A 27,440-nucleotide genomic window follows, 5' to 3' on the forward strand; every position below is an offset into this window, starting at 1 on the left:
TTTTCAATTTAAAAATCTTTTAGTAATATTTTTAATATTAATAATTTACTATTAGGATTGAAAACTACTTCGTCTTTCAATGCCAGATGGCGCTAGCCACCTACTATCATCACTTCAGTTGCAATGGGTGGGAAAACCTCTCGATACGAATCAGTTAAAATATGGAGAACAGTGCCTACGTTCCTTCCGATGAAGGCTCCAATAAGAGCCGAAAATCGCGATTCAAGGGACTGGACTGCACTCCGTATTCTAATTGAAAAGTAAGATTGTTTTGCCTTCGCATTGCAACTGAATAAAAATGGTATACATTTTTATTTTATAGTCGTATTACTCCGTAGAATAACTAGGTGCATTTTTCCGTTGGAACTTTACCAGCTGCAGACGGGGATGTGAGTTGCATAGTGTAGAATTCCTTCCCTCTCGTCTTCACTGCAGCATTCATTTGACTTGCAAATTGTAGAAGTCTTGGAGGTGTCACCAGGAAAGTGTACCAATAAGTTTTCAATTTAAAAATCTTTTAGTAATATTTTTAATATTAATAATTTACTATTAGGATTGAAAACTACTTCGTCATAAAAATAACACTGTAGTAAAATATATTGTAGAAGGAAAACGATGCATTTAAATTCTTGTGGATGAGGGGCTAAATATCCTTTTTTTTTTTCTTAAAATTCATTAGTCATCAATTTTTTGCAGCATATCTCGCTTAGTTTGAATATAATCGACATTTAATATTGCTTATTTGAAAGGACTTTTCAAGCACAATAAAAGGTATTGGTAGCATTATACACCTAGAATCGACTTTTTCTCTGTTATTTCAAGTTGAATACACTGCTTTGAGCATGCACCAAAAAAACAAACTCATTTTACCTACCATATCTCTTTTTGTGTTATAACTAGAAGATTGAAGAAGGAACGAATCTCTTTGTTTTTTATGAGCTACAAAAATGTTTTATATAATTTTTTTAGATAGATGCATTGTTTCAAAGTATTCGCAAAAAACCGTTTGAAAAGGTGTTATATTTCAATGAAAATGGCCAATTTTCAATCACGAATAACTCATAAAGTATCGAGTTTTCGAAAAAAAAAATTATAGAACAGTTTTTGCTTAGAATTAGGTTCTCCAGCAACTTCCGTAGTTGTTTAACCAAAAAAATTTTCCACCCCCGAGAAGGGGTGGGAACCGCCCCCAAGAAAAAAGCACACATCGGCATAGGGTAGACTTTGAATAAGGAGATATTTTCAGGCTATTCCTAAAATTTCATTAAAATCCATGCAGTAGGATAGAATTCGGAGGTAATAACCTCTTCTTGCTCTCATTGACTGCCCTATACGTATTTTTGAAAATTTTAAACGCAGAATGAAAGATTGCATTATTACCGAGGGCCGAAAGTCCCTGAAAACTTCTATAATGTTTATTTTAATAAGTTACAGGAGTGAAAAAAAGAGAAAATTTAATGTGAATTTTAACTTTAAATATCTCATTCAAAAGAAACTTTTTGGTTATTCTAAGGGACTTTCTGCCCTCGGTAAAGTCTTTCATTCTGCGTTTAAATTTTTCAAAAATATTTATTAGTTTTCTCAGGATTCGAAAAAAATTAATGCAGTTAAAACACATTGGCGCGAAATTTTGCGCCTACACCCTTAATAAAACTTCGATTTATTTTGACCAGCAACTCGTGCTTTCTTCTCTTCGTCTCTTTTTCTTTAGTGACGTCCGTATTTAGTAAACGTCACCTTCTCCTTCGAGTAAAAGAAGAGTTAATACTCTTTCATCGTTCATTTTTGTACAAGGGTCATTCCATATCAATTCAACACACCTAATTTCCGCCCCCTCTTCAGATTTGGTTAAACTTGGAACACTCACAGTGGCTAACAAGAGAAACAAAAATAAAAAATTTTAAATTTTTATTTCAAGCCGTTTCCGAAATATGGTTATGTAAAATTTTCCAAAAAGATCCAAAACACCGCGACAATACTTTATTGGAATGCTTGTAGAAGCTGACCTGATTGAGCTAGAATGCTGGGAGAGGTGTCATTTTGCAGCATTTTTAAAGCTCTTTACAGTGATATATACAGCATGATGCTACGATAAACAAATTTTTCTCAAAAATATATTTTGATTCAGTTTTTTTCCAAAAAGTATATTTGTATATTAAATTAATTGAGAATTGAATAACCTTTCATATGAGCTAACACAGGACCTATAGTCTCATTTAAAAAATCATCGACTACGTCATCACGCCCAGATTTATGACGTCACTAGTATGATACATATGCCAAAAAATTACAATTTAAAAATAAAAATCGACCTGTTTCGGGATTTTTCCTTAAAGTTGCCAACTTGTGACATTACGAATTTATTCCTTTCATTTGCACCATACTGTATGTGTGAAATTTATATTTTTTTATGTTGAACCCATCGCCATCCCATGATTAAATTTTTATATGTTATTAACAACAGTACTGTGTATTTGTAGGAATATTATGAAAATTTTAAATATGTACTTTTTGGAAAAAAACTTAATCAAAATATTTTTTTTTTGTTTGAGAAAAACTTGTTTATCGTAGCATCATGCTGTATATATCACTGTAAAGAGCTTTAAAAATGATGCAAAATGACACCTCTCCCAGCATTCTAGCTCAATCAGGTCAGCGTTTACAACCATTCCAATAAAGTATTGTCGCGGTGTTTTGGATCTTTTTGGAAAACTTTACATAACCATATTTCGGAAACGGCTCGAGATAAAAATTTAAAATTTTGTATTTCTTCACCTAATCATCCACTATGAATACTCTAAATTTTAACAAAATCTAAATAGGTCAGGAAAAAAATTAATTCAAAGTGTGTTGATTTGACCTGGAATAGCTCACACAATAAGTTGAAAGATCTAACTCGACTGATACTGTTTGACACCAACGTTCTGTGCTTCTGCGTATAATTCTGTAGTGACCACTGACCACTTTATGTTGCCGGCGACGGGCAAAGGCTTTATACGAGGTAAGCAAATATTAGGCTCACCGCATTTTTCACTATTATTAGTAGTGGTCTCTTTTGGATGAAATAACTAAACACTTATTGATACACTTTCATGATTCTTTTAATTTTAAAATTGGCATATGTACATACAGTAAGGTAATATTCATCAAAATAAATTGTCTACTTTATTGCAACGTTTGGTATGCTTTGTTTATTATAGATAGCTGCACTATTTGCACAAATGCCAAAGACGAGACAAATGGTTGAAAAAATATTCAAAAAATCAACTCTCCATGACATTTCAATTGTTCTCTTCATTTATTTCGAATCTTTATTACCAAAATAAGAAAATGTATTTTACTAGTCAAAAGGAATTCAAATATAATTTACAATATTCATAACCAATTATTACATCATATTATTACAGCTAAATCTTACCTCTTTAAAATAAAAGAAGACAACATGTGGAATCGTATTTTTCTAAGAAATGTGCTTGTTTATTATTATTCTTTGTATATATTGAACATTCTTAAGTATTTTTTTGTATCTTACTTCAAAACAATTTGTACGAAAAGCTGTTCAATTAACACATCTTAATTACAAAATGAACAATCTCTTTCGAAATTAACATTTCAACAAAGTATGTCATCACACAAAAATTCCAGACTATTTATGTTATTCTTTTATAAAATAATATTAAAAAATGTCAATGCAATTAAATGTATAATCTCATTTTGGTTCGATTATAATTCGAGTTTTTTATTCTTTTTTTTTGCCTGAGTTACATTAAACCTAAGTAGGCAAATCCCCAATAACTTCAGAAATGAGTGTTTGCAAGTGTACTGTTTCTTTTTGAAATGTATTCTAACTTACCGAAAAAGTGGAATTGTAACGCCGACTTAAGTCTGCCAAATGGAGTCGAAAATTTTATGGTGTTACTTTACACTTTATTTTACTTAAGTGCTTTATTTTTACAAATTTAATGTAGGTTGTTTTTTAATTTTTGTTGTTTTTTTTTGCTACTGTTTACCATTTCATTTCTATTTACATGTTCTTTAATTTTTGTGTGTCCTTAACCTATTAACCATTGTTACATAAATTAACATATTTTTGGCCTGATAAGAAAATTGTCGAAACTACATTTTAATCGATAAAGAATTTTGCACTGTGACTTCGAGTTTCATTTCATATTATACAAGTCATAGGCAGTCGTATTTTGTTTGTTAATGCAAAAACGAGCAAAATTTGGTTTCGTTCCGTAGACTTATCAACGGCGCATCCGCGGACTGTCGGCTTTCGAGTATTAATCGCTTCTTGAGCTCGGGGTATGCAACCTTTTCGGATTAAAACCGCTATAAAATTTTTGACCACATTTGGCGGACTTTAGCCGTAATGCCAACATTCAAAAGGACTAGAGTGCTAAGTGCTAAGAGTTTATCAATGTTATGAAGCAATATCGCATAAACTCTAAAATTTATTAAGAATATCTTTAATATTAATAAATTGCACCTACTAAGAATTTGACTGGCTTTCAAGGCCATTGTTTTGTAATCATACATTATTGTCAGCTACTGTTAATACCTGCTGTAGTTAAAGAAACGTCAGGAAGAAATATTTCCCAGATCACAGCCTATAAACCTGAAAACAGTGTATGATTACAAAATGTATATTAAATTAGGTTAACACAACTAATTTATCTACCACACGTGGACTCAAGTAAACTTATTTCGCTTTAATTGTGCGTTTTTTTATATTCAGCTAAAATACTTTTGGATTGACGGAAGCACGCACATTACACAAATATGTTGCTTTAGGACATGAGCAAAAATGTGGAAGCGTTTTTTTTATTTGTGCTTTTTTACTTTCTGAAAGATCCATTGTAACAAATAAATGTATTTTTTTAACTTTCCAATATTTTAATACCTAGATCTACAATCATTATTTAATATTTTCTTCCTCTTCTTTAGATCCCAAAATTTTTGGAATTGCAAAGACAATTTTTTGAAAAATTTTCTTAATGACTTTCTGGCATATCTTCTTATCAACATACCACTGACTGAAAAGACTGTGAGGGAAGCCGTGTTATACAATAGAGAATAGAGGAGCTATAAATCTTGTTTGACAATACAATTGAGAACACATACTAGAGAAAAACCTATATAAAGTTGGTTTTAAGCAGTTTTCTTGTAAAAAAATTGAAAAAAGCATTTGTTAGACAGAACAGAACAAAATAATTGTTCGTTGCGCCTGTGCGAGTTTTTCCAATTTTAACTGTATTTAATATATCAACGCAAATTACTGAATACTACGCTTCTAGATCTCATAATAAAAGAAGAGAAAACCAAAATAATGGTTTTGATTTCGAAGAGCAGAGAGAAACTTAGGTCAAAAATTCAAATTAACAATGTATAAGACACATATGATAAACTATTTCTAAAACAGATATAAATCATGTATGTACTATAAATAGCAGATCGCGGAGAAATAAAAATCGGTAGGCTAAGACGGACAGTCCATCCATCAGCAGCTATCCCCCTCCCAATATGAACAATATCAATTATTTTGGATAATAAGAGCAGGGGCATGTGAAGACTGATGACAGGAAGGAGTAGATGATTGCCACTACCACTATGCATATTTGGAAGCATATGACCTTTTTACATTCTACTTAAATTAAATGTTTTAAATTATCAATTTTACAAGTCAACAACATTTTAAATACATGTAGAATTGTAAATATTTTACCTTAATTTTTAAGACCCCTGTATATATTTTTTCTCTTAATTATTATTACGAGCACGAAAAAGAGTCTCACACATATGGACCTAAGTAGGCCCAGATGGGTGGAACGGATTGGGATTATTAACGGTAGCCGGCGCGCACTAATTTTAACTTTGAATCTTTAAGACATAAGTAAAAATAACAGTAGAGCCCTTTGAACAAATTTTAATAGGTTAGTTCACACGAAAGCGAATTAAACCATGAGAAGAGGGAGATTAACTCTGGAAGAGAATTTGTTTCAGCGTAGGAGGCGAGAGTCAGTCGATTTTAACATCAGAAACGCGACGGACGTGTCCTTTGGGATAATAGAAAAAGACGAGTTAAGACGGGTATTATGACAAGACGGTTATAATACTGATTAGACGCAAATTATTTAGAAATACATTTCTTTTTGTAAGAATAAGAACACGTAAAAATTTAGTCGCAATTACACAAGACTTTTACATTTCGTTAATTTAATAGTATCTATAATTTAGTTATCTATTTTATTAATTAAAACTGTTAAACATCACACGGACTTTTATTACTATTGTCTTTAACGAATTCCTACATACATATTACATTTATATGGGATTAAGCCTCAATTAATTGTAATAGAAATTATATTTTATATTTGTTTTTGACGTTTGGATTTCCAATCCGGAAGTCGTTTTAAAAAAGAATTTTAAAAATTATAAAATAAAGAAGTATTACACGCTGTTGTTATTTATTATTAGTTGCTGTTTTGATTAAATTTGACAGGTCAAAACAGCGGCAACTTATAAACAACAACAAGTGTATAGCCTTATTTTATAATTTTTTCTGATACCTTTTTAAAACTATGGAAGAATTAGGAATCTGGCGGAAACTATTATATCTTTTAAAAATGGCCCTACACGAATGACAGAATAAAATGGCAATTATTGGAGAAGAGTATATGTAAGGTTAATAAGATACGAGGAATAAGGCAAGGGGATTCCTTATCTTTCATTGTATTTAATTATTGAAAAAATCATTAAAAATTGTCTGGTAACTTAGATGACAATCTTTTCAATAAGACGATGAAACTACTTGCCTGTTGAAGTCATTGATATGCTCAGTAGAAGACGACAACAGAGATGAACAAGGTTGCACTTCTTTAGACAGTCACACCAGCTGTCAACCAACACAATTATGGGGGTTGAAAATGTCGCATAATTAAAAATATTTTAATTTTTGACGTTTCGTGTCCTCAAAAATAGTGATGACATTTATTTTTCTCAAAATGACTAATACAACCCTATGGAGAGACAAGATTTGTGACAGGTGAAGAGAGTCAGACAGAGGTGTAACCAGGATGATCCTAAGGGGGGGGGGTTACAACTACTTGATGGTCTCTGCGGGGTATGGAATAGTAATGGTGTTAAGCGTATAGAGCTCAAAGTACATCCAAATGGAGGGGGGTTATAACACCCAAACCCCCTGGTTACGCCTATGAGTCAGAATGAGATAACTTGGACATCAGGGGCGAATACCCGAAGACAAATGTGCAAGAAAATATCTGAAAATTCAATAAGAAAAGCATCCAATTTGTCAATAGGTCCACTACAATTTGATCTTCCTAAATTGACAGCCAGGCAGAACAAATTAAATAATGTATTGCAATTCGCTAATTGTTCGTGTTATTGTCGTCTCTTTTTAATTTTGAGTGAGAACAGATCACTAGATCATCGTAGTACAATAATTTCTGTTTGTAATCTCAAAAATTATCCTTATCTTATCTCTTTCAAACAAACGTAAGAAAGTTTTTAAATATTAACCAATAATAGGAAGCAACTTTTATCTAAAAAAGCAAAAGCTCTATGGTTGTGACCATTAAAGGAAGACAATAAAGTTGAATATTCTCGCAGATAAAATTTGGTTTATTCAGTAATAAAGTCTCATCTATTAAACGAGTGGATTGTTAAAATAATATTTAAGTCCCTCTGATGGAATCTTCGATGTTAATAAAGAAGGCGTGTTTTTTAAGTACCATTTTGAAATTCCGCCGCTACGGCGTTCTGGTTGGTGTTCCGCATATGGGCACTGTGTTTCTACAATGTTGGCAAGCCTTAAACGCCATTACAGCAACAATCAATTGATTATGCATTTGATTTTACGTATTCAAAATGTATACGCAAATTGACAAATCCCGTCAATTGTAAAATTCGCGTTGTAATTACATTTCTTCTGTAACAGTTGAAATTCGCTGTCACATTTGTGAAGTGTACAAACAAAACATTATTTGTAATCGAATGGTACGCAAATGAAAGAGAAAAATTTGATCATCCTCCTTACAGTCCCGATCTAACCTAAGAACATGGCTAGAAAAGAAGTGGGCAATGTTCAGTGATCATTGAAGATTTGATCATCACATCACTTGACTAGGAAATATTTGATCAATTCTTATACAAACCCGATCTAGCAGTGTTCCTTCCCCAGAGGGAGGCAGCGCCACGATGACGCTGATAGGCGACAAATTTCTGTGATGACGGAATAGAAAAGCTCGTTTTCCGGTGTGATAGGAGCCATGATGTTGGTACTTATGCGGAAGAATATATTTCTTAAATATGTTTATGTTCTATTAATAAGACAAGCGTTAAATATGTTCAACTACCTTCCATAAACCTTTTTACCAGTTATAATAATAGTCTCCTGATGTATACCGATAAAACGGCTTTGGGATTATAGCAGTGTAATCTGCTATCTCTAGGGGCTACGGTATACAGGGAAGGTAACAGGGCCAGTGCTACGTTTCAACCGCCTATTATTACCCCTGGTTTTACCCGAGGTCCTCATTTTATTCAGGTTGAGTCGACGTGGGGCCTATACACATTTTTAAAAATGTTTAGATGTTCTCGCCGGCGCCGGAATTCGATCTCCGGCCTACCTGCGTGGAAGTCAGACATCCTACCCTCTGAGCTATCCGATCCAACTTTCTTACAAGTTACCGCTTTAATATTATAAAATACCGTATTGAGTTGTTTGCAAATATTGTAAATATTTCCATTAAATGTATTGTCTGAAAATCGCCAAAGACCACGTTGCAGTATTTTCTAGATTATCTTTTAAACGATTTGGTTGGACCACCCAAGAATTCTGAATGTTTCGGTCAAAATTCGAAATCGGTATTTTGCTCAGGAAATCTTTTGTGTGAATAAAAACAGCCTACCTTTAATTCTCTTTATTCTCCATCTTTTTTTATTTTCCGTACTGTAATCAAAATGTGAACAATAACATCAATTATATGTGTGTTCTAGACCCCTTTCAGGGTAAGATCTTTTTTATAACTTTTATTCTTTCGCATGTTTTATTTTTGTATTTTCTCATCTAATTAGGGTTGTAGTTTGTCACTAGGACGGAGGTCACATTCATCCCTGATGTATGGATGCCTCTCGCATGGAAGTATGGAGAATCACTTTTATCTCAGTACGGACCGAAGCTTTGTAGCGTTTGAAAAAACCCAACATTAATTTTATATCCTATTCCCAAAAAGATACCTAAATTTCTGATTTTTTTGTGAAGCAATTTATCATTAAAATATCCTAAGCCGCTCCCGTTAGAAATGTTTTAAAGTGTTTCGCAACATTGAGAAAGTACTTATTTCCCCTTGAAAAAACGTATTGGACTGGTCCCAAACTTGTAGATGTTGCAGCGATAAGGACGAATTTTGCTTACAAGTACGCAGCAGGTTCACAGCGGTGAAGGATTTTGCCGCGCGAAGAGGCAGTTCCACAGTTCTCCCTTAGCTGGTAACACGTCAACCAGCGGTGGAACTCATCAGACCGCACCTACCGGTTTAAAATTGTCTTTTGTCGCTATGTTAGATCAAGTGAATGGTTTATCCTTTGTTCTATGACCATTGAAGAACACCCGTGAAAAGTTTCACTCCATAATGTTGGATTTGAAAGGTGAAAATCGCAGTGTAAATAATGTGACGCAGTTGAGCCGGTATGGTAGTGTGTGGTTTCTGTTTTTTGTTTGAAGTTCCCGTATTGAAGTCCCGATGAGATGTTTGATCTCGTAGTCTCGTTCCTGTTTTGTCCTGTCACATTTTAGAAGTCTGTTTTCGTCATAAGATGCCCCGCTGCGTCCCCCCCCCCCCCCGTGTTGAATGAAAAGTTCTGGTTAAGTAGTGCGATGTGACGTATGATGACAATGAGATATTTTTTAAGAAAGTTTCTTCAATAAGAGTAAAAGAAAAAAGAAGTTTGCATAGAAGCCAAGGTAGATGTAAAGATTGCCCAGTTTGACCCAAAAGAGGAATCTCAGATGAATGTCCCCCCGTTTGGTATCCGTAAGTACCGTAATGAGTCCAGTAAGTACCCAGTAGTGAATCTGAGGATTTATTCCAAATGGCGTCATATTTTAAATAGTAGGAAAGTCCTCAAGTCTGTGTTAGTATCCTTTGTTTAATTGGTAATGGTAGTTAGTCTTCTTAAAACCCTCTCATCTCCCTAACGAACCTATGACCCAGCTCACCGAATAACCAACCGATGCGCCGTTCGCAAAGAAGGTTTGAGTGCCTGCTCCTTCTTCTTTAGCCCTATTTCGACCCCCCAGTATCTATGTAGTTAGTTTTATCCCTGACCCCATCTGAGCAGACATGTAAAACGCTTCAGCTTCCGACCCCTAGTTTGGAGGCGCCGTTTTATTCAAGATTCGTCTGGTGTCAGAGCCCCCCAACCAGGTTGAATCTGTTACCTTGATGTTCTCTGAGGAGTATGGTGTATAGATAGTGTGACCAACTAGCCCGAAAAATCCGGGACATGGCCCGAATTACGAAGTCGTGTCCCGGCGTCCCGGATAAGGCTTCCGGGCCATCCGAATTTTCAACGCTTTCTCAAAATTCTATTTTCAAATTTGAACAGGTACGATACTCCTCTAAGAATTCACATCAAATCGAATTCTTTTCATTTTTAAGCAAATTGAATCGTTCGACAAGTAAGAAGGAATTAGCATAAAAATGTTCTGAAGCTGTTTTCTTGTGGCATGTTTGACAATTATATTTTTGAAGGGATTAATCCACAATTGGTTGTAATGATAATTACATTTTTGTATTACCCTAATAGGTCTGGATCCCGCGTATGAAAAAAAAGTTGATTAATAGCAAGCTGAAAATTTGTTAATAGCTTAAGGGTGTCTAGTCGGACACCCATAATTCTCGTAATTCTTGTCATTTGACATGTTGTACGTGTTCCACTTATTAAAATGCCCATTTGGTGATAAATAGCAGTCTGATTTTTGCATTAGAGTTAAATGAAAGGGTAACAAATCAGTTGGAAGTTCTGTCGGACAAAATACATGTGACGTTTTCGTGGTATGACGGTTCCAAATTTTTAACCTGTTCCACAATTAAAACTTCCCCTGTTCCAGTGTTCCCATATATCGAAGTTTGTCCGACTAGACACTCTTAAGCTATTAACAAATTTTCAGCTTGCTATTAATCAACTTTTTTTTATACGCGGGATCCAGACCTATAAGTTTATATTTGCATAAAAATCCAACATCAGTTGATTTTCTAATTTTTCGTGTCTGAGAACTATTTCCGGATTGGAAGTCGAAACCAGTCGAAACGTCATAAACTAACAAAAATGTAATAATTATCATTACAAACAATTGTGGCTTAATCTCATCAAAATATCATTGTCAACATAAAAATGTTAAATAATCAATAAAAAGATGATATTAAAGTTATAATATTTAAAAATATAGCCCGATTTTTATTCAACAGTCCCGGATTTTAGGCATTTTTTTTTCAGCCTTGTCCCGAATTCGACTGAATTGGAGTTGGTCACACTATGTATACTGCCGTGCTAAGCCCAAAGGCGGTAACTGATTTTTTATCGAAAATGACATTTTTGTATTTCTAGGTAGGTTTCATTATAGGTCTGGATCCCGCGTATGAAAAAAAAAAGTTGATTAATAGCAAGCTGAAAATTTGTTAATAACTTAAGGGTGTCTAGTCGGACAAACTTTGATATATGGGAACACTGGAACAGGGGAAGTTTTAATTGTGGAACAGGTTAAAAATTTGGAACGGTCAGACCACGAAAACGGCTCATGTATTTTGTCCGACAGAACAGACTTAAACTCTTCGAACAGAGATTAAACTCTCATGCAAAAATCAGACTGCTATTTATCACCAAATGGGCTTTTTAATGAGTGGAACATGTAGAATATGTCAAATGACAGGAATTATGACAGGTGATAAATAGCAGTCTGATTTTTGCATGAGAGTTTAATCTCTGTTCGGAGAGTTTAAGTCTGTTCTGTCGGACAAAATAAATGTGCCGTTTTCGTGGTGTGACCGTTCCAAATTTTTAACCTGTTCCACAATTAAAACTGCCCATGTTCCAGTGTTCCCATATATCAAAGTTTATCCAACTAGAAAGTCTTAAGCTATTAACAAATTTTCAGCTTGCTATTAATCAACTTTTTTTTCATACGCCGGATCCAGACCTATTATATTATAATGCTTCTACAACTCCAAAGACTTTGTAAATATATTCTAGATACCCATTATAATAGTTCTACAACTCCAAGGACTTGTTAAAAATATTCTAAATACCTATAATCTATGTAGAAATACAACAATGTCATGTTCGATAAAAAATCAGTTACCGCCTTTGGGCTTAGCACGGCAGTATAGAGCTCAAAGTCCATCCCAATAGGGGGGGGGGGTTATAACCCCCAATACTCCCCCTGGTTACGTCTACCAGATTACCCCTGGTTACCAGATTATCTAAATTATAGTGAATACATTCTTATTTTCTAAGCCAAGTCAAGTGATGTGCTATCACGTTAAAAAAAGATTATCTAACAATATAAGAGACTGAATTTAGTTACGTTATAGAACTTAATAGATTTAAATCTTTCAAATCTTTTGTTAAAAACAGTGGCGCCCGTTTTTTGAAGAATTGTTCTCTTCATTGTTCTTTTTTGTTTTATGTCCATTGTTCTTGTGTTTCTCATCTCTATGAACGATCCCGCTCATAATCTACCAGGACTGAGCAACAGTGTCTTCGAGCATATAGTGAATCACTGCTCTATGTTACATGGATACAATGATACGATACTGATAACCAAATACTTTCAAAAAAGCGGATGTATCTGGCAATCATTAATGTGTTTCGAGAACTTAATATGTAATTGTAGATTAAAGCGATTTCAAGTAAAATAATTCGAAGGAAGACATTGTTGTGCATAAAAATATTGATATACAACCTCACATTAAGAATGGCTAATAAAGTCGAACATTTCAACAATTAAAACATTCTATTTTGCACTACGCACAGTGTACGATTTGACTAATCTAGGTGGACAAAAGGTATTTAAATTATATTGTTAAAACTACGTTTAATCACTTCCTTTTCACTTTTAAATATATACTTTAACTGATGATACAAAACAAAGACCCCCGTATTGCAGATCTTTTAGAAACAATGGCCGAAACTACCTGAATCTTTTTCAGGTAGACGGTTGCCACTCAGTATGACCGTTAACCCTAACGTTTCTACACGTGTCTTGGTGTTCAGTGCAATTTTAAGTGCTTTTTTATGATGGATTCGACATCTAGAGGTAATTATGCATTTACTTGATAAACCAAATATAAACAAATATGTATTTGTAAATATATAATACTCAATACAAAATAGGTCATCAATTTTTTTATTTATTTGTCATACGTAACATTCATTTAGATATATACTATGTTGTCAAGTGTAGTAAAGCTGTACTTATGGTCTTAAACTACTCTCTATTTAGTACACTTTCATAATATTACTACTACTTTTTGCGATTTTTTGCGATTTTTAACATATATAATAAATAAAATATGAACAAATATGTATTTGTAAATATTATACTTAATACTCAATACAAAATAGGGCATCAAAATTGTTTATTTATTTGTCATAAGTCTCATTTATTTAGATATACTATGTTGTCAAGTGTAGTAAAGCTGTAGTTGTGGTCTTAAACTACTTTCTATTTCATACACTTTCACGGGCGCCCATATAAAAATTTTTAGGGGGCCAGACGTAAAGATGTTACACATTATATTTTGTAAATTTTGGATAACCATATTATAGTTTAAAGCACCCGAAAAGATGGAGGGGGTCACGCCCCCCCCGTTCCCATGGGCGTGGGCGCCTATGTACACTTTCATAATATAATTACATACTATTTTTTGCGTTTTTTAACATACTTTATGTTTGTTGTTACAGGTGCCCAAATGAAGCGGAAATTATTATTTGAATTTTGGCGTTCTATACCGGCTAATGGTCGATTAAATGCAGTAATCAACTTTGTGAAGATGAGTTTTGATGATTTGGTTATTGATCAAGAACAAGAGATGCAGTTAAAGGCGTTCTTAAAAAATGAATGCGAAAAAATTCGAGTCAAATGGGTTCAGAAGCAAAGACGATTGGACTTGTTTTTAAATGAATACGAACAATGGCTAAATAATGATTTAACTTTCGATATGCTGATATTAGCAAATCAATCTCCAAAACCTAGTACTAGTGGTGGTAGACCTCAAAAGACTTTTATGGATAGCTCCAAAAAGACTAAAAAGAGGAAAATTCAACATTTACTTAGCGACTACAGTAAAGATCAATTATCGTTTGCTGCACAATTAAGTGTCCGAGCTAGTGGCAAACGTAATGCTGCTATGTTGATGGAAGAAGTATCGTCAGCCTCACCAAAGCGTGCTTCCACATATAAGAAAGCAAGAAAAAATTTAGATGTCGACATGAAACAAAGGCCGTACACACCTGAAGAAGCTTTGGCCTTTTTTATAGCAAACAATTTTACTGTACAATCTTATAAGAATGTGCAACAAGAGACAAAAGAAAGGGGTTTTAATGCTTACCCATGCTATGATTACGTAGCAAAGGTAAAAGAGCAGTGTTATCCTCCAGTTGAAAATATTACAGTAACTGATATATCGGCGGAAGTAAGACTGGGTGCCCTACTGAATCATACAGCACTGAGAATATGCAAGAATATTCTAGGAGAGAGGTTAGACACTAACATGCAAAATTATTCTTTAATATATAAGTGGGGGTGTGATGGTTCATCAGGACATAGTTTGTATAAGCAACCGTTTGAGGATCCAGAGAGCACAGATGAGTATATGTTTGTAATATCATTAGTTCCAATAAAACTTGTGAACAATCTGCAAGAGACCATATGGCAAAATCCTCGGCCATCATCACCAAGATTCTGTAGAGTACTCAAATTTATTTATAAGAAAGAAAGCGAGGCACTGATAAAAGATGAATGTAGAGCGATTGAAAATCAAATTCAAGAATTGGTTCCAACTCTTATAGAAGTCCGAGGCGTTACCATCACGGTCACGCATCAAATGATTCTAACAATGATTGATGGTAAAGTGTGTCATGTGTTAAGTGATAATAGATCAACTCAAAGATGTTTTATCTGTAAGGCAACATCTAAAGAAATGAATACAGCATTAATAACGAAAGAGCCAGACGATAATATGTACCAGTTTGGAATATCTAGCTTACATGCCTACATTCGTGCGATGGAATGCCTTTTAAATATTAGTTATCGTCAAGATTTTTGTGAATGGCAAGTAAGAGGAGACAATAAAAAAGAAATGTTTAAAACAAGGAAAGACGAAATCAAGAAAAAATTTAAAGAAGTGGGTCTCATTATCGACAAAGTAAAACCAGGATTTGGTACCAGTAACGATGGGAATACCACAAGAGCATTTTTTTATAATTATACGACCACAGCACGCATCACTAACCTTAATGAAGGTCTCATTCACAATTTTGGGACGATTCTTGCAGCTGTTGCGTCTGGTTATGAGATTGACTCTGTTAAATTTCAGAACTACTGTATGAAAACTAGGGAACTATATTTAAGTTTGTACTCATGGTATAACATGCCTGTGACTGTTCACAAAATATTGGTACATGGGGCAGATATAATAAAAAGTTCACTAATACCGGTTGGCCAAATGTCTGAAGAAGCTTCCGAGGCTAAAAATAAAGAAATAAGAAGAGTCAGACTGGGGCATACAATGAAAATTTCAAGACACCGAAGCAACTAAGACTTAATTAAATATTTATTAGTATCATCTGATCCTTATATATCTTTGTTGCGAAAACTCCCATTAAAACAATTATCTAGACATGATAGAGATATAAAATTTTTATTAAAACAATAAAAACTATTTAAAATTTGGTCATGCCTTTTATTTACCACAATTAACTATTATATTATCATAAAATGTAATTTAGAAGCCCTTAAGAGAGTTCCAGGGTTTTGTCCACCTATATTAGTTAAATCGTACACTGTGCTACGTCCTGATGAATAAACATATAGAAACATTGTTTAAATACATACAAAAAGTAACAATACACTTTTTTTCGTTTGACTCACTTTACATGCCTGTTCGGGGAGCTACCCTAAAAAACTCACTAAAACCGCTTAAAAATTCCTTCCGATATCAATACTAAAAGTTCACTCAAGTCTTTCACAATCAACTACCATCACATCACAGAGCAATAATTGCAAATTCAAAAGACTAGGAGTCTTTTCTTGTCTATGTTATGTTACAAGTTTGTTGACTATAACTGTCAGTCCGAACTGGAAAACTTTTCTAGGCCAAGCAAAAAAGTCTTTTATAAAAAGTCGGATTAACATTAATATGTACACGAGTAATAAGAACGGCTTCGGAAGATATTAAATTAATTTACAAAACCACAATTTCAATTTAAAAAAATCATCAATAAACCTAATTCACTTTTGGTGATTTCAGCTCACTAAGAGCAGGTTCACACACACCCGGTCGCCGGTTACACGGCACCTTATACACGGGTAAAGAGTGTACATTTTAATAAATGCTTTCACACATACCGTTCACGCTTAAACGGCACCCGGGAACCGTGTTGTCGTTAGGGATTCCCACTATAAGCCAGTGGCGGCTGATCAGGGTCGGCAGTGCCGACCCACACATTTATGGACACATTATAGATTTTTTTAAATATATAAGTTAATCAGAGTTGATGATATTCGTTTCTGCGAAATAAAAAAAATATCTGTGAGATAATACATACTAAATTTTATTTATTGTTTTTTAAAGAATTCGATCGATCCGATACTTTAAGTGATCCCTGTGCGCTGTGCGTAAGATACTTTTCAAATTAATGATCCTAGCCATGCACCCGATTGCGATTGTGTGAATTCTTATAAGGCCCGCTTCGGCAAGCCGTACCCAGATTGACCATTTGCTTGTAATAACAAGCTATGGAATATTAGCCGATAGGCAACCAATTATACATTCCCCGTATTTATTTGAATGGCAAGTACGGCACATAAACAATCTGCCGAGCGGTGATCTGCAAACGGCAACAAGACACGTAGACCAGGCGCGCATCTGTAATATTAGTAACATTAATTTGGACGTCGAGAGGTGACTCATATTTGTTTGCAGAAATTGCTTGAAAATAACTCATATAATAATATTTGAGTTATCCTCCCACTCAAAATGGTCCGGAACATTGTTTAGATAATCAAAATGTCAAAAAATGAAGGAAAAATTCGTTTTTTTTTTCTTCAATTTTTCATTATAACTTTAAAAGTATTCATTCTCGAGAAAAGTTGCACTGACATAAAAGTTGCGTAATTAAACTTCGTACAATATAGGATTAGTTAAAAATTTTAAAAATTGTCACCCTTGTTGCAACATAGCAATACATTGCGAAAAAATCATAAAAAACAAGTATTGGCATTTCAAGTTTTTCAACCGTTTATGCTACACTTAGGACCTTCATAATTTTACCCAGAAAAACTATATCATATAATAAAACAATACTGTGAATTTCATTAAGATCGGTTCAATAGATTTTGGAAGATAAATTTTGCAATCCAGCTTTCGCAAAAAATTCATTTTTTCAAAATGTTGCAGAACTGAAAATAAAGCAGACAGCAAGTTGAGTTTATTTTTACGTATAGAAGAATACTGTACCTTTCTTCTATATGTAAAAAAAATTCAACTTGCTATCAGCTTTATTGTCAGTACTGCAACATTTTGAAAAAATTAATTTTTTTTGCAAAAGCTGGATTGCAAAATGTATTGAATCGATCTGAATGACATTTACATTGTATTGTTTTATTGTATTATAAAGGTTTTCTGGTTAAAATATGAAGGTCGTAAGTGTAGCATAAATGGTTGAAAAACGTAAAATGCGAATACCTATTTTTTATGTTTTTTTTCGCAATTATTGCTGTTTTGCAACAAAGATGACACTTTTTAAAATTTTTAACCAAACCTATATTGTAGGAAATTTAATTACGCATCTTTTATGTCAGTGTAACTTTTCTCAGAAGTGAATACTTTGAAAGTTAAAATCAAAAAACGAAGAAAAAATATCGAAGTTTTTCTTCATTTTTTGACATTTTGATTATTTAAACAATGTTTCGGACCTTTTTGAGTGGATAACTCAATTATTATTTCCAAAGAATTTTCAAAATATCTATTAGACAAGTTCATTAAAAATTATCCATTATTCTTTAATCAAATAAAATAAGACAATGGATTTATATGCTGGAACAGTTTTATATGCTGATCTAAATATTTTCGGAACGTGGGATAAGTTACAAAATATGTATAATTTTATATACTGCAATTCATTAGGTATAACAAACTATTCCCGAAATTAAAATTATTGTGCTCAAATGTGGGTAAATTCTGCCTCAAATGAACGGGATTTCTCTTGTCTCAATAGATTCAAAACGTATTGTCGAAACACCATGAAACAAGAGAGAATGTCAAACTTGTCTCAAATGTCAATAGAAAAAAACTTTTAAAACCTCTCCAAAACAATAATAAATTTTACAATGACGTTATAACCCATTTTGCTACTTCGAAACAACATAGACTAGAGTTAATTTATAAACAGGTTTAAGTTCTAAATTTATAGAAAAAAACAAAAAAAAAAACAAAAAAAAAAACAAAAACCAAAAATCTTCTATGAAATTGAAGCCTTTTAATTAGATGGCATACCTATCTGAGGAGACAAAACCTTGCCGACCCTGTCCCTAAAGCCACGAGCCGCCACTGCTATAAGCCAGGACAAACGTTGACGTATACACGGCGATCAAGCACGTAGTGGGCTAAATGTGTGCGTTCACATCTAATGCATTTTTTGCAGACTTCTTGTGTAATCAAGTAGGCGTTTTGCTTAAAAGTAGCAGGATACTATACTAAATTGCAATAACCGACGCAGAGCATGTAAACAATGATTTTACTTGTCAAAGATATTCAAAATTTATCTACTCGTACCATAGTAACAGTATATTATTAAAATAACTTTATCACCTTTTCCATTTTCTCGATTATTAGCTTTTATTGTATAGTATATAAATTATTGTGATCACTGAGTACATAGATAGTAAAAAATAATCCTATTAATTAAATTAATGAATAATTTAAACGATTATACAAGTAACTGTTATCCAAAAATATTCAAATGTCCAAAACTGAACGAAATGGACATCTCTATGTTGCTGATGATGACATCGCTGTTAACTAATGTTTACATCTCCTGTATAGCTTATTGAATTTTAGTATAGACTTTTTGTTGTGGTTAACTTAGGAACAATGGGCAGTGTGGAAATTGATAGATATCATTTAATCAGTTTGGTTCATGGAAGACCTGTAATTTGGGATAAAACAAGTGAAACCTATAAAGAAAGAAATGAAAGAAACCACAAGTGTTTGGCCAGAAATTTGCAGGAATATTAGAATTTTAGATTAGCAATTAAGCAACGACAGCAGATGCTTTCTAGTAAATTGTCCACTGCTACAAACATTAATATTCCAAAGTTTCCTACATATTAAACGAATGATCGTAGCATATTGACAACTTCAGATGTTACAACAAACTGATCATATCATACATTGCATCCTGTATGTCCTGATGTGTTAAAATTCCTTCAGATCTCACCAATACCGTCCTATGCTTATCAGTTGCAGCCGTCTACTCTTTCAACAGTACTTTCATTGTTACCTCAGTCACAGTTCAGTGAATCTCAAAATTCGTTAGATTCATTTGATTTTACTAAATATTAATTATCATTAACATTGTCAATACCATGTAGTCTCAATCTGATACATATATTGTAATAAACAATACGAGATTTGCAACATTTACACTGGGTTAATGCATTCTCTTATAAAAATGTGTTTTGCTGCAGAAGAGAATCCTTTAACCAAAGAATATATAGCTCCTAGAAGAAGCTTTTATATGAAACAGATGGTCAAGTTTATAAGCAGGCTTGTTGACGAGGGATGTTGCGGCCGCAGTGCGTCCTGTAATGAGATCGGTTAAGCTGTCGTAGTCGTTGTCAGGTCTATGCACCTTCATGGCACCTTCTCTTTATACGCCGATACAAAATCATCATGGCAACAATGTGTTTGCCATTCATGGTGACCATCGACTAACATTTTGACACGGACCCAAAACCGTAAAAGTGTGAAAGCTCGCCAATCCGTGCAAACGGTGCCGTGTAACCGGCGACCGGGTGCGTGTGAACCAGCTCTAACATTTCCTTTCGGATTCAGTCAGAATTTTAAGTTAAATAACTTGTTAATATTTTAATCCCTGATACAGATCACAGTGGTGGTCAAAAACATCGATTACTACAATAAATTAACAAGTTATTTTGTGTCTATCCGTGAATCTTGATCACCATTTAAAAATTGTCTAATAAAACAATTACACCTACAAATCAGTAATGTAAATAATTTGCTAGTATAAATAATAAATATTCAATCTACTTCGTCATTATAAAGATCTCCGAAGCCACTCTTATTATTGCCTAGCACGCGGCCATTTCAATCGAATTGTGAGTAAACTGCCTGACCTATAAACAGTTAATTGTCTACACCACATAGTATTTTAAAAACAGTACACTTCACTATATCAAACTTCATCGTATTATCTTCGATCTCTGTACAAGAGGTAAGTTTGTAAGGCTTGCGGAAGCTGAAGATTCATCACTTTTTCTTCGAGAAGTTGCTTGCCGAGGCGTTGTCTTATTATGCGACGGCATAAGTCCATGAGAGGCAAAGGCTCGGCTAAAATAAAAGAAAGTATATATTAGAAATCTTACATCAAATATTTTTCTGTAACACATATTGAAATTTAATTACCACATTGCGTGCCGCGTCGCTCATATATGAGATCCACAGATATTTTGCCAGGAGCCACGTCGCTCATTTTTGATATACACGTATGACTTACTTTCATTGCCGTGGATATCAATGTAATGGCCCCTGAGAGTATTATCCCGATTAAAGCACGGCACGCAATGTGTTAAGACAGATTATGTTTGAACTGCTAACTGCAAAAAGGGGACTTTCAACAAATTTTCATAAAGTCACTTTTTGTTATTATTGCGTTATTTACACGTACACAGATCATTTTCAACAAAGAGAGGACTTCTGCGTCTATTCTGAGTATATTAAAAATGGCGGCTAAAATTTCTCTTACTGCAAAAAGGGGACTTTTGCAGCAGAAGTATAACGGAATATAAGCGAAGAAGTGATAGTTTTACTTTCAAGGCGAGCTTACTCTCGCCGAAGTTATCTGACGTAGATATATTACTATTATGTGACACATGACAGAAGCTCGAAACAAATGATAATCGATGAAAAGCCCTATACGCGGGATCCAGACCTGTTATTTTTGCTGATTTTGTCGTGTTATCATAACGTTTACAAAATTTCATTACACCTTTTGTGGAACCACTATCCCATTTATTTGCTATTTCTTGAATGTGTAACCTTCTTCAAAAAAAGTAATTGCTTTGGCGCTCTTTGGAGACAAATCAACACGTTTTGGATTTCTGGGATCTATTTTCGTTGAATTGACACTGAAGTGCTCTATTGAAAAAACTTAAGTTGGAGAAATTTCTTACTTCAATGAAAAGGTGATCAACGAAAGGGATTTTGTCAAACAACAAACAAACAAACGAATCAGCCCCCTGAACAGAATTATAACCAGACACCACTGGATGTATGATTGAACTATCATCTAGTTGATACACTTTGATTTAACTTAAAAAAAACATCTCCTTTAGTACATAAATAAATACTTAATGAGTGCCTATATTCTTTAACATATCACTTTGCAAGATGCTTGTTATCTCAGTTACAAGTTAATTCACTTGTATAATAAACGAGACAAATCAAATAACAACTCTTATTACTGTTTAGTATTAATATGCAATATTTGTTTTATAAAAGGACTATAGTCTTTTTACTACAGAAGCAAGATTACGTAGATCAAAATTTCTGACGTAAGAACACTGCCAAATCATTAGAATGTGACTTTTGATCATGGCCACGTTAATGTCATTACTTGTCAGATATTTTCTTTGTTTTTGTTTACTTTACAAATAATATCGCTAATTCTTTATTCTAATTAATGATGTCAATCATTTTGAAATATTTGTAATGTTAATTAAAGTAAATAAACATCAACTTTAAAATTGACATTTCTCTAGCATTTCTTACAAGTGTCAAAATGGTAATATAACAAGAAAAACGTAATCGCGATTATATTATGAATTTTAGAATTATATTAATTAAATAACCAAAAACATTTTTTATTATTAGTAATATAAATTTTATGAAACAATCCTTTAAGTTAAATACTCCAGAAAATAATAATTTTATTTAAATTTATTAGAAAATCGTACGCTACTGATCTTACAGTTCTGTGGTGCTACATTTTTACTTCGTTTCGTACACAATTTGATTCAAAATATAGATTTAAAACAATACTGTTTTTATAAGCCTACATATTAATATAGCTTTATTTAAAATCTATTGTAATTATTGTTGTGTACCTATTAATTGTGATTGTATTGAGAAACATATGCCAAATTAAAATGCTTCTTTTAAGGTGATACAGTAGCGATCAACAGGTAGCGAAAACGCGTTCCAAGATTGCGGCTGTAATTTTGAATATTTTTTTGAGATATTTGGCACACGTATTCGTAATATAATAAAGAAGGGCGGTACAGAGCCCAATTTGAAAAATGTATTAATATGTGGAAATTACTCTGTAATTAAATACAATATTAAAAAACGAGCCTGTACCGCCATTAAGAAGAAAAAAAAAATACACTTTCTTCAAATAAAAAATTTTAGTAGTTCCAAAATGACACAAAATCTAGGCATCGGATAAAAAAATTTATTTGAAGAAAGTGTATTTTTTTGTTCTTCTTAATGGCGGTACAGGCTCGTTTTTTTAATATTGTATTTAATTACAGAGTAATTTCCACATATTAATATATTTTTCAAATTGGGCTCTGTACCGCCCTTTTTTATTATATTACGAATACGTGTGCCAAATATCTCGAAAAAATATTCAAAATTACAGCCGCAATCTTGGAACGCGTTTTCGCTACCTGTTGATCGCTACTGTTTCCTCTTAATAGATTATTTTCAACAAAAACGAAATAATGGAATTCCCTTTTATCATTAACTGCAGAGAAGTAAGTTAAAGAATTTAGATTTCTTATATTAGGTTTATTAGAAATAATGTTTCTTATGAATGTTAGCGTTTGCAGTAGTTAGTTTTAAAAATATTAAATAATCTGTGTTAATGATTATACCTACACTATGATAATATTGTTGTTAATTAATATATTTCGGCAAGTAATGAAAACCAATTGACATTATTAATTAGAATAAATAATTATAGATATTAATTTATTATAGTAAATGAAAAAAAAAAAGAAAAATATATCTGACAAGTATTGACATAAACGTGGCCATGATGAAAAGTCACATTCTAATGTTTTGACAGTTCACTTACGTCAGAAATTTTGACCTACGTAATCTTGCTTTTGTAGTAAAAATACTATATTTAACTTAGTGACAAAGATCTATAGATCAAAAATACAATGAATACTTACGATCCAGTCCACCGATATATCTCATGCTAATCTCACAATGACCCCAAACAGCACTGACGATAGGATATAACTTTCTTCCTTTTAAGCCACGGAATGCAACTCCCAAATACTGTCCGTCGACAACGAAACTTAAAGTACCTTCGTCCATATCCAGTACAACTAAGAATTTGTCCGGCACTATGAAAGTCTCGTCTGGCTTTAGTAGAGCCGGATAGGTAACACCTGGGCAGTTCTTTGAATCGTGGTATAATTTATTACGACCTAAAACATTTGAATTACATGAAACTAAAACTATAACAATGTTACAAAGAAAATACAGATAAAAGTTGGTCTAATAAGAGCAGATTTAATTATTCAGCTAACCCAATACATTATACTCTACAATAACCCAGTGCACACTAATTTATCTACATTAAGTAGGAAATGTACTAAATAATCTCTTTTAAAGATCCCACAAAACGCAGCGCTATATTTTGACCACCAAGACCAAAAATCCAAACGGTACATCATGTAGGTAGTTTTTTGTCTATATAAATATGTATACCTAAATCCTAAAATCTCGCCATTTTCCGTTCTGCAGCAAGATATAAACACCACTTCTATGTATTGGGAGATCCTTTTTTTAATTGGGCATGTTAATTACAATTGAGGTGGTCAGACGTAAAAGGATTTAAGAGCAGTTTTGATAGTTCTGAGATAATCAGCTTCAAAGTTGTTTTGAGCTTTACAAAACTCTAGGAGTCATTACTAAAATACTGCCGTCCTTAGGAAAAACGCCGTATCTGCAGAGAGATCGCATTTGAGTAAAATCGGTTTTTGTTTAAATGTCTAGCCGTTGAAAACTATTTAGAATATTTTTTTGTTTTCTACTTTATATACATAATAAATATCATAGAATTCATATTTATACATAAGATTGGCCAAATATATTTTATTTACTCTAAAAACTCATGTTACTGCGTTCTTTCTCAGTATACTACATAAAAATTAACTTCTTCCTCCTTAGGAAGAATGCAGTACTGCGTTTGCGCTAAGCATTTTCTTATTTTATAATACAGTAGGCTCTCTCTATAACGAACACGGTTATTACGAGGTTTCGCTTATAACGAGGTACACTAGATGTCCCATAAAATTCCTATTGAACTGAACATTTTTATAACGAGGAAAAATGAAATCGTAAAATATGTATCTTTATTATTCTTTATCTATTTTTAGCGCTGTAATGGCTATAAGTAAATAGCCCAACTACTTACCTGTATACATAAATTCCCAACATCTGTGCGGTTCTCCAGGGTAGTACTTAATTAATACTCCGTGGCGTTACAACCCTTCGTCGGTTTTAGCCGACTCGACAACATGCCTCCACTGTTTTCTGTTGAGGCCGACTCCACTGAAGATATCGAGGGTAGTGCTTTAATAAAAATTCACGCCTACCTATAATAAAGTTCTTCCTGTTCTGTTTATTTATTGGCCGATACTGAATATTGTAAAAAAATTTATAATTTATGATGGCGAAGCCTTATTGTCGAAGAAACAATATTTAGCAACTTAAATTGCTCCGAATGGCATCACTATATAATAGAAAGTTAATATTTTAGACAACGATATAGGTACGTATGCACAATATAATTGTTGTCTGATATAACGAGATCCGCGTATAACGAGGTAATTAGTCTGCCATTTCAGTACTCGTTATAGAGGGAGTCTACTGTATAATAAATACAATATAACGATGAAAAAGGAGAATAAAAAACATTTTTTATAAAAGTGTGTCATGAAAATGGATAAAAAAAAGTGTTAGAAATAATTTTGGAATTAATAAGTTTCTAAGGGGCGTTTCTTGAATTTTAAAATTAAAAAACATTCCAGAAACGATTAACATTTACGATCAAGTTTATTTTTAATTATTAATTATTATACATTGATTTAACTATGTACTTTTATAACACATTTTTTATTTGAAAATTCTACAACGTACGGCGATCAAAATACTTCGTACCAAAATTCCTATTTCGAACAAACTTTATAAAATTTGCACTGTTTAAAATGAAAATGCCTGATGTAACGTAATAATACAATGTCGCATCAACAACAATATTCATACACATAGGAAACTCCGCTATACCTCACATTATTTCTTGATCACCAACAACTCAAACATATGTATGTGTTTAGATTTTTTATTGATAAAGAAAAAATAGCCTTCTGTAGTATTAACTTTGTTCTATTTTCTATTTGACATAGTTAAAAAATTATATCAAACAACCGTTCACGTTGAAAAATGGCAACAAACTAACCTTATTAAAAATTTTACACATGCTGTAAAAATCTGTCAAATGCTTAGGCAGAACGCCGCATCTAGTGCCTGCTTAGGATAAACGCGGCAAGTGACCTTTAAATACGGCGTTTCTTCTAAGTATTTTTCAGATGACGCATTTATTCTAAGTATCCATGAACATTTTTGCAGATACGGCATAAAATGCGTTGTGTTTAATGTATTTTGGCTTAACTTACGTCATTTTTAGTAAGCAAATAAGATAGATATGCACATTTGGGTTAGAAAAATGTATAAATCTAATTTTTTCAGATTTTTGCAGATACGGCGTTTTCGCTAAGCACGGCAGAATATGTCTAGTGTACAATTCTATAAAATGATAAAAATATAAGGGTATATTATTACTCTTACTACATACAGGGTGTTTGGTATGTCGATGGAAATTTTTTAAGGGATAATAGGGGACGCCATTTGCAACATTTTTTGCTAATAATGTATCGCTCAAACTGTTAAGGTTTCCGAAATAAAGTTAAATTTGTCAATATTCGAAAATTAAGCTGCTCGTCTATTTTATTTTTAAAAATAATTATCTAAGCGAGATACATCCCTGACATACAAAATGCCTTACGTATTACTTGCTCAGATTGCAAAAACCCTTCGTTGTTAATGCAACTCCAAACACAATTCGGATGTCAAAACAGTAAAACGCACCTTTCGTAGGCATACAATAACCATGTTTATAAACCAAAATAAACCACTTCATAGCAGGTAGATTGTTTGTTAGCATAGCAAGTAAGTAGATGGTTTTTTGTTTCGTTATGCGTTCGAAGAATGACGATAGCTGATGGAAATTGTATGCGAAGAGTCAGTGTTGTAGGTTTACGTTTTTATTCCATTCGTAAAACAGGGAGGTAGTACGCCTAGATAATTTTTAAACGTGAAATAGAGGGTTGACGAATATTGACAAATTTAACTTTATTTCGGAAACCTTAAGTTTGAGCGATACATTATTAGCAAAAATGTTGCAAATGGCGTCCCATATTATCCCTTAAAAAATTTCCATTGACCTACCAAACACCTGTATATCCTTTTTTTTTCAATTATTAAAAAAATGTACTTGAATCGGTACATGGTGTTGAAAAATGTTACTGGTAAAACGGTTTAAGTGCAGATGTTAACTATTATACTAATCATTTTTATCTCAGCTGTTATCCACGGTGTAACTATAACTGGCACGTTGCATAATATTAGTCTTCAAAATTCGGTACAAATCTAATATGTATTTACTTGAAATTAATCCTGTATTAACATGAGGTTTTTACAGAATACTAAAAATAGTTTTGTGGTAAAACGATTCAAGCTCTCTTAAACTCGTTTACTACTACTTGTTTTTACAGAATACTAAAAATAGTTTTGTGGTAAAACGATTCAAGCGCTCTT

The 27,440-nt window shown here is 33.0% G+C and overlaps 1 protein-coding gene across 4 annotated transcripts in view; it reads right to left on the minus strand.

The window, feature by feature from the left end:
• Positions 1 to 3,076: 3,076 nt before the first annotated feature.
• Positions 3,077 to 27,440, minus strand: part of LOC114337300 (protein gustavus) — a 261,918-nt gene continuing 237,554 nt past the window's right edge. For all 4 annotated transcript variants that reach the window (XM_050642567.1, XM_050642573.1, XM_028287708.2 and 1 more), the window contains 2 exons: positions 23,726 to 23,986; positions 3,077 to 20,876 (listed from right to left, as the gene is read on the minus strand). In XM_050642567.1, the coding sequence (XP_050498524.1) occupies positions 20,737 to 20,876; positions 23,726 to 23,986 (401 nt within the window). In that variant the 3' untranslated portion in view covers positions 3,077 to 20,736. The remainder of the gene's footprint in view (positions 20,877 to 23,725; positions 23,987 to 27,440) is intronic.

Source organism: Diabrotica virgifera, chromosome 1 (genome assembly GCF_917563875.1).
Source record: "Diabrotica virgifera virgifera chromosome 1, PGI_DIABVI_V3a".
Taxonomy (NCBI): Eukaryota; Metazoa; Arthropoda; class Insecta; order Coleoptera; family Chrysomelidae; genus Diabrotica; species Diabrotica virgifera.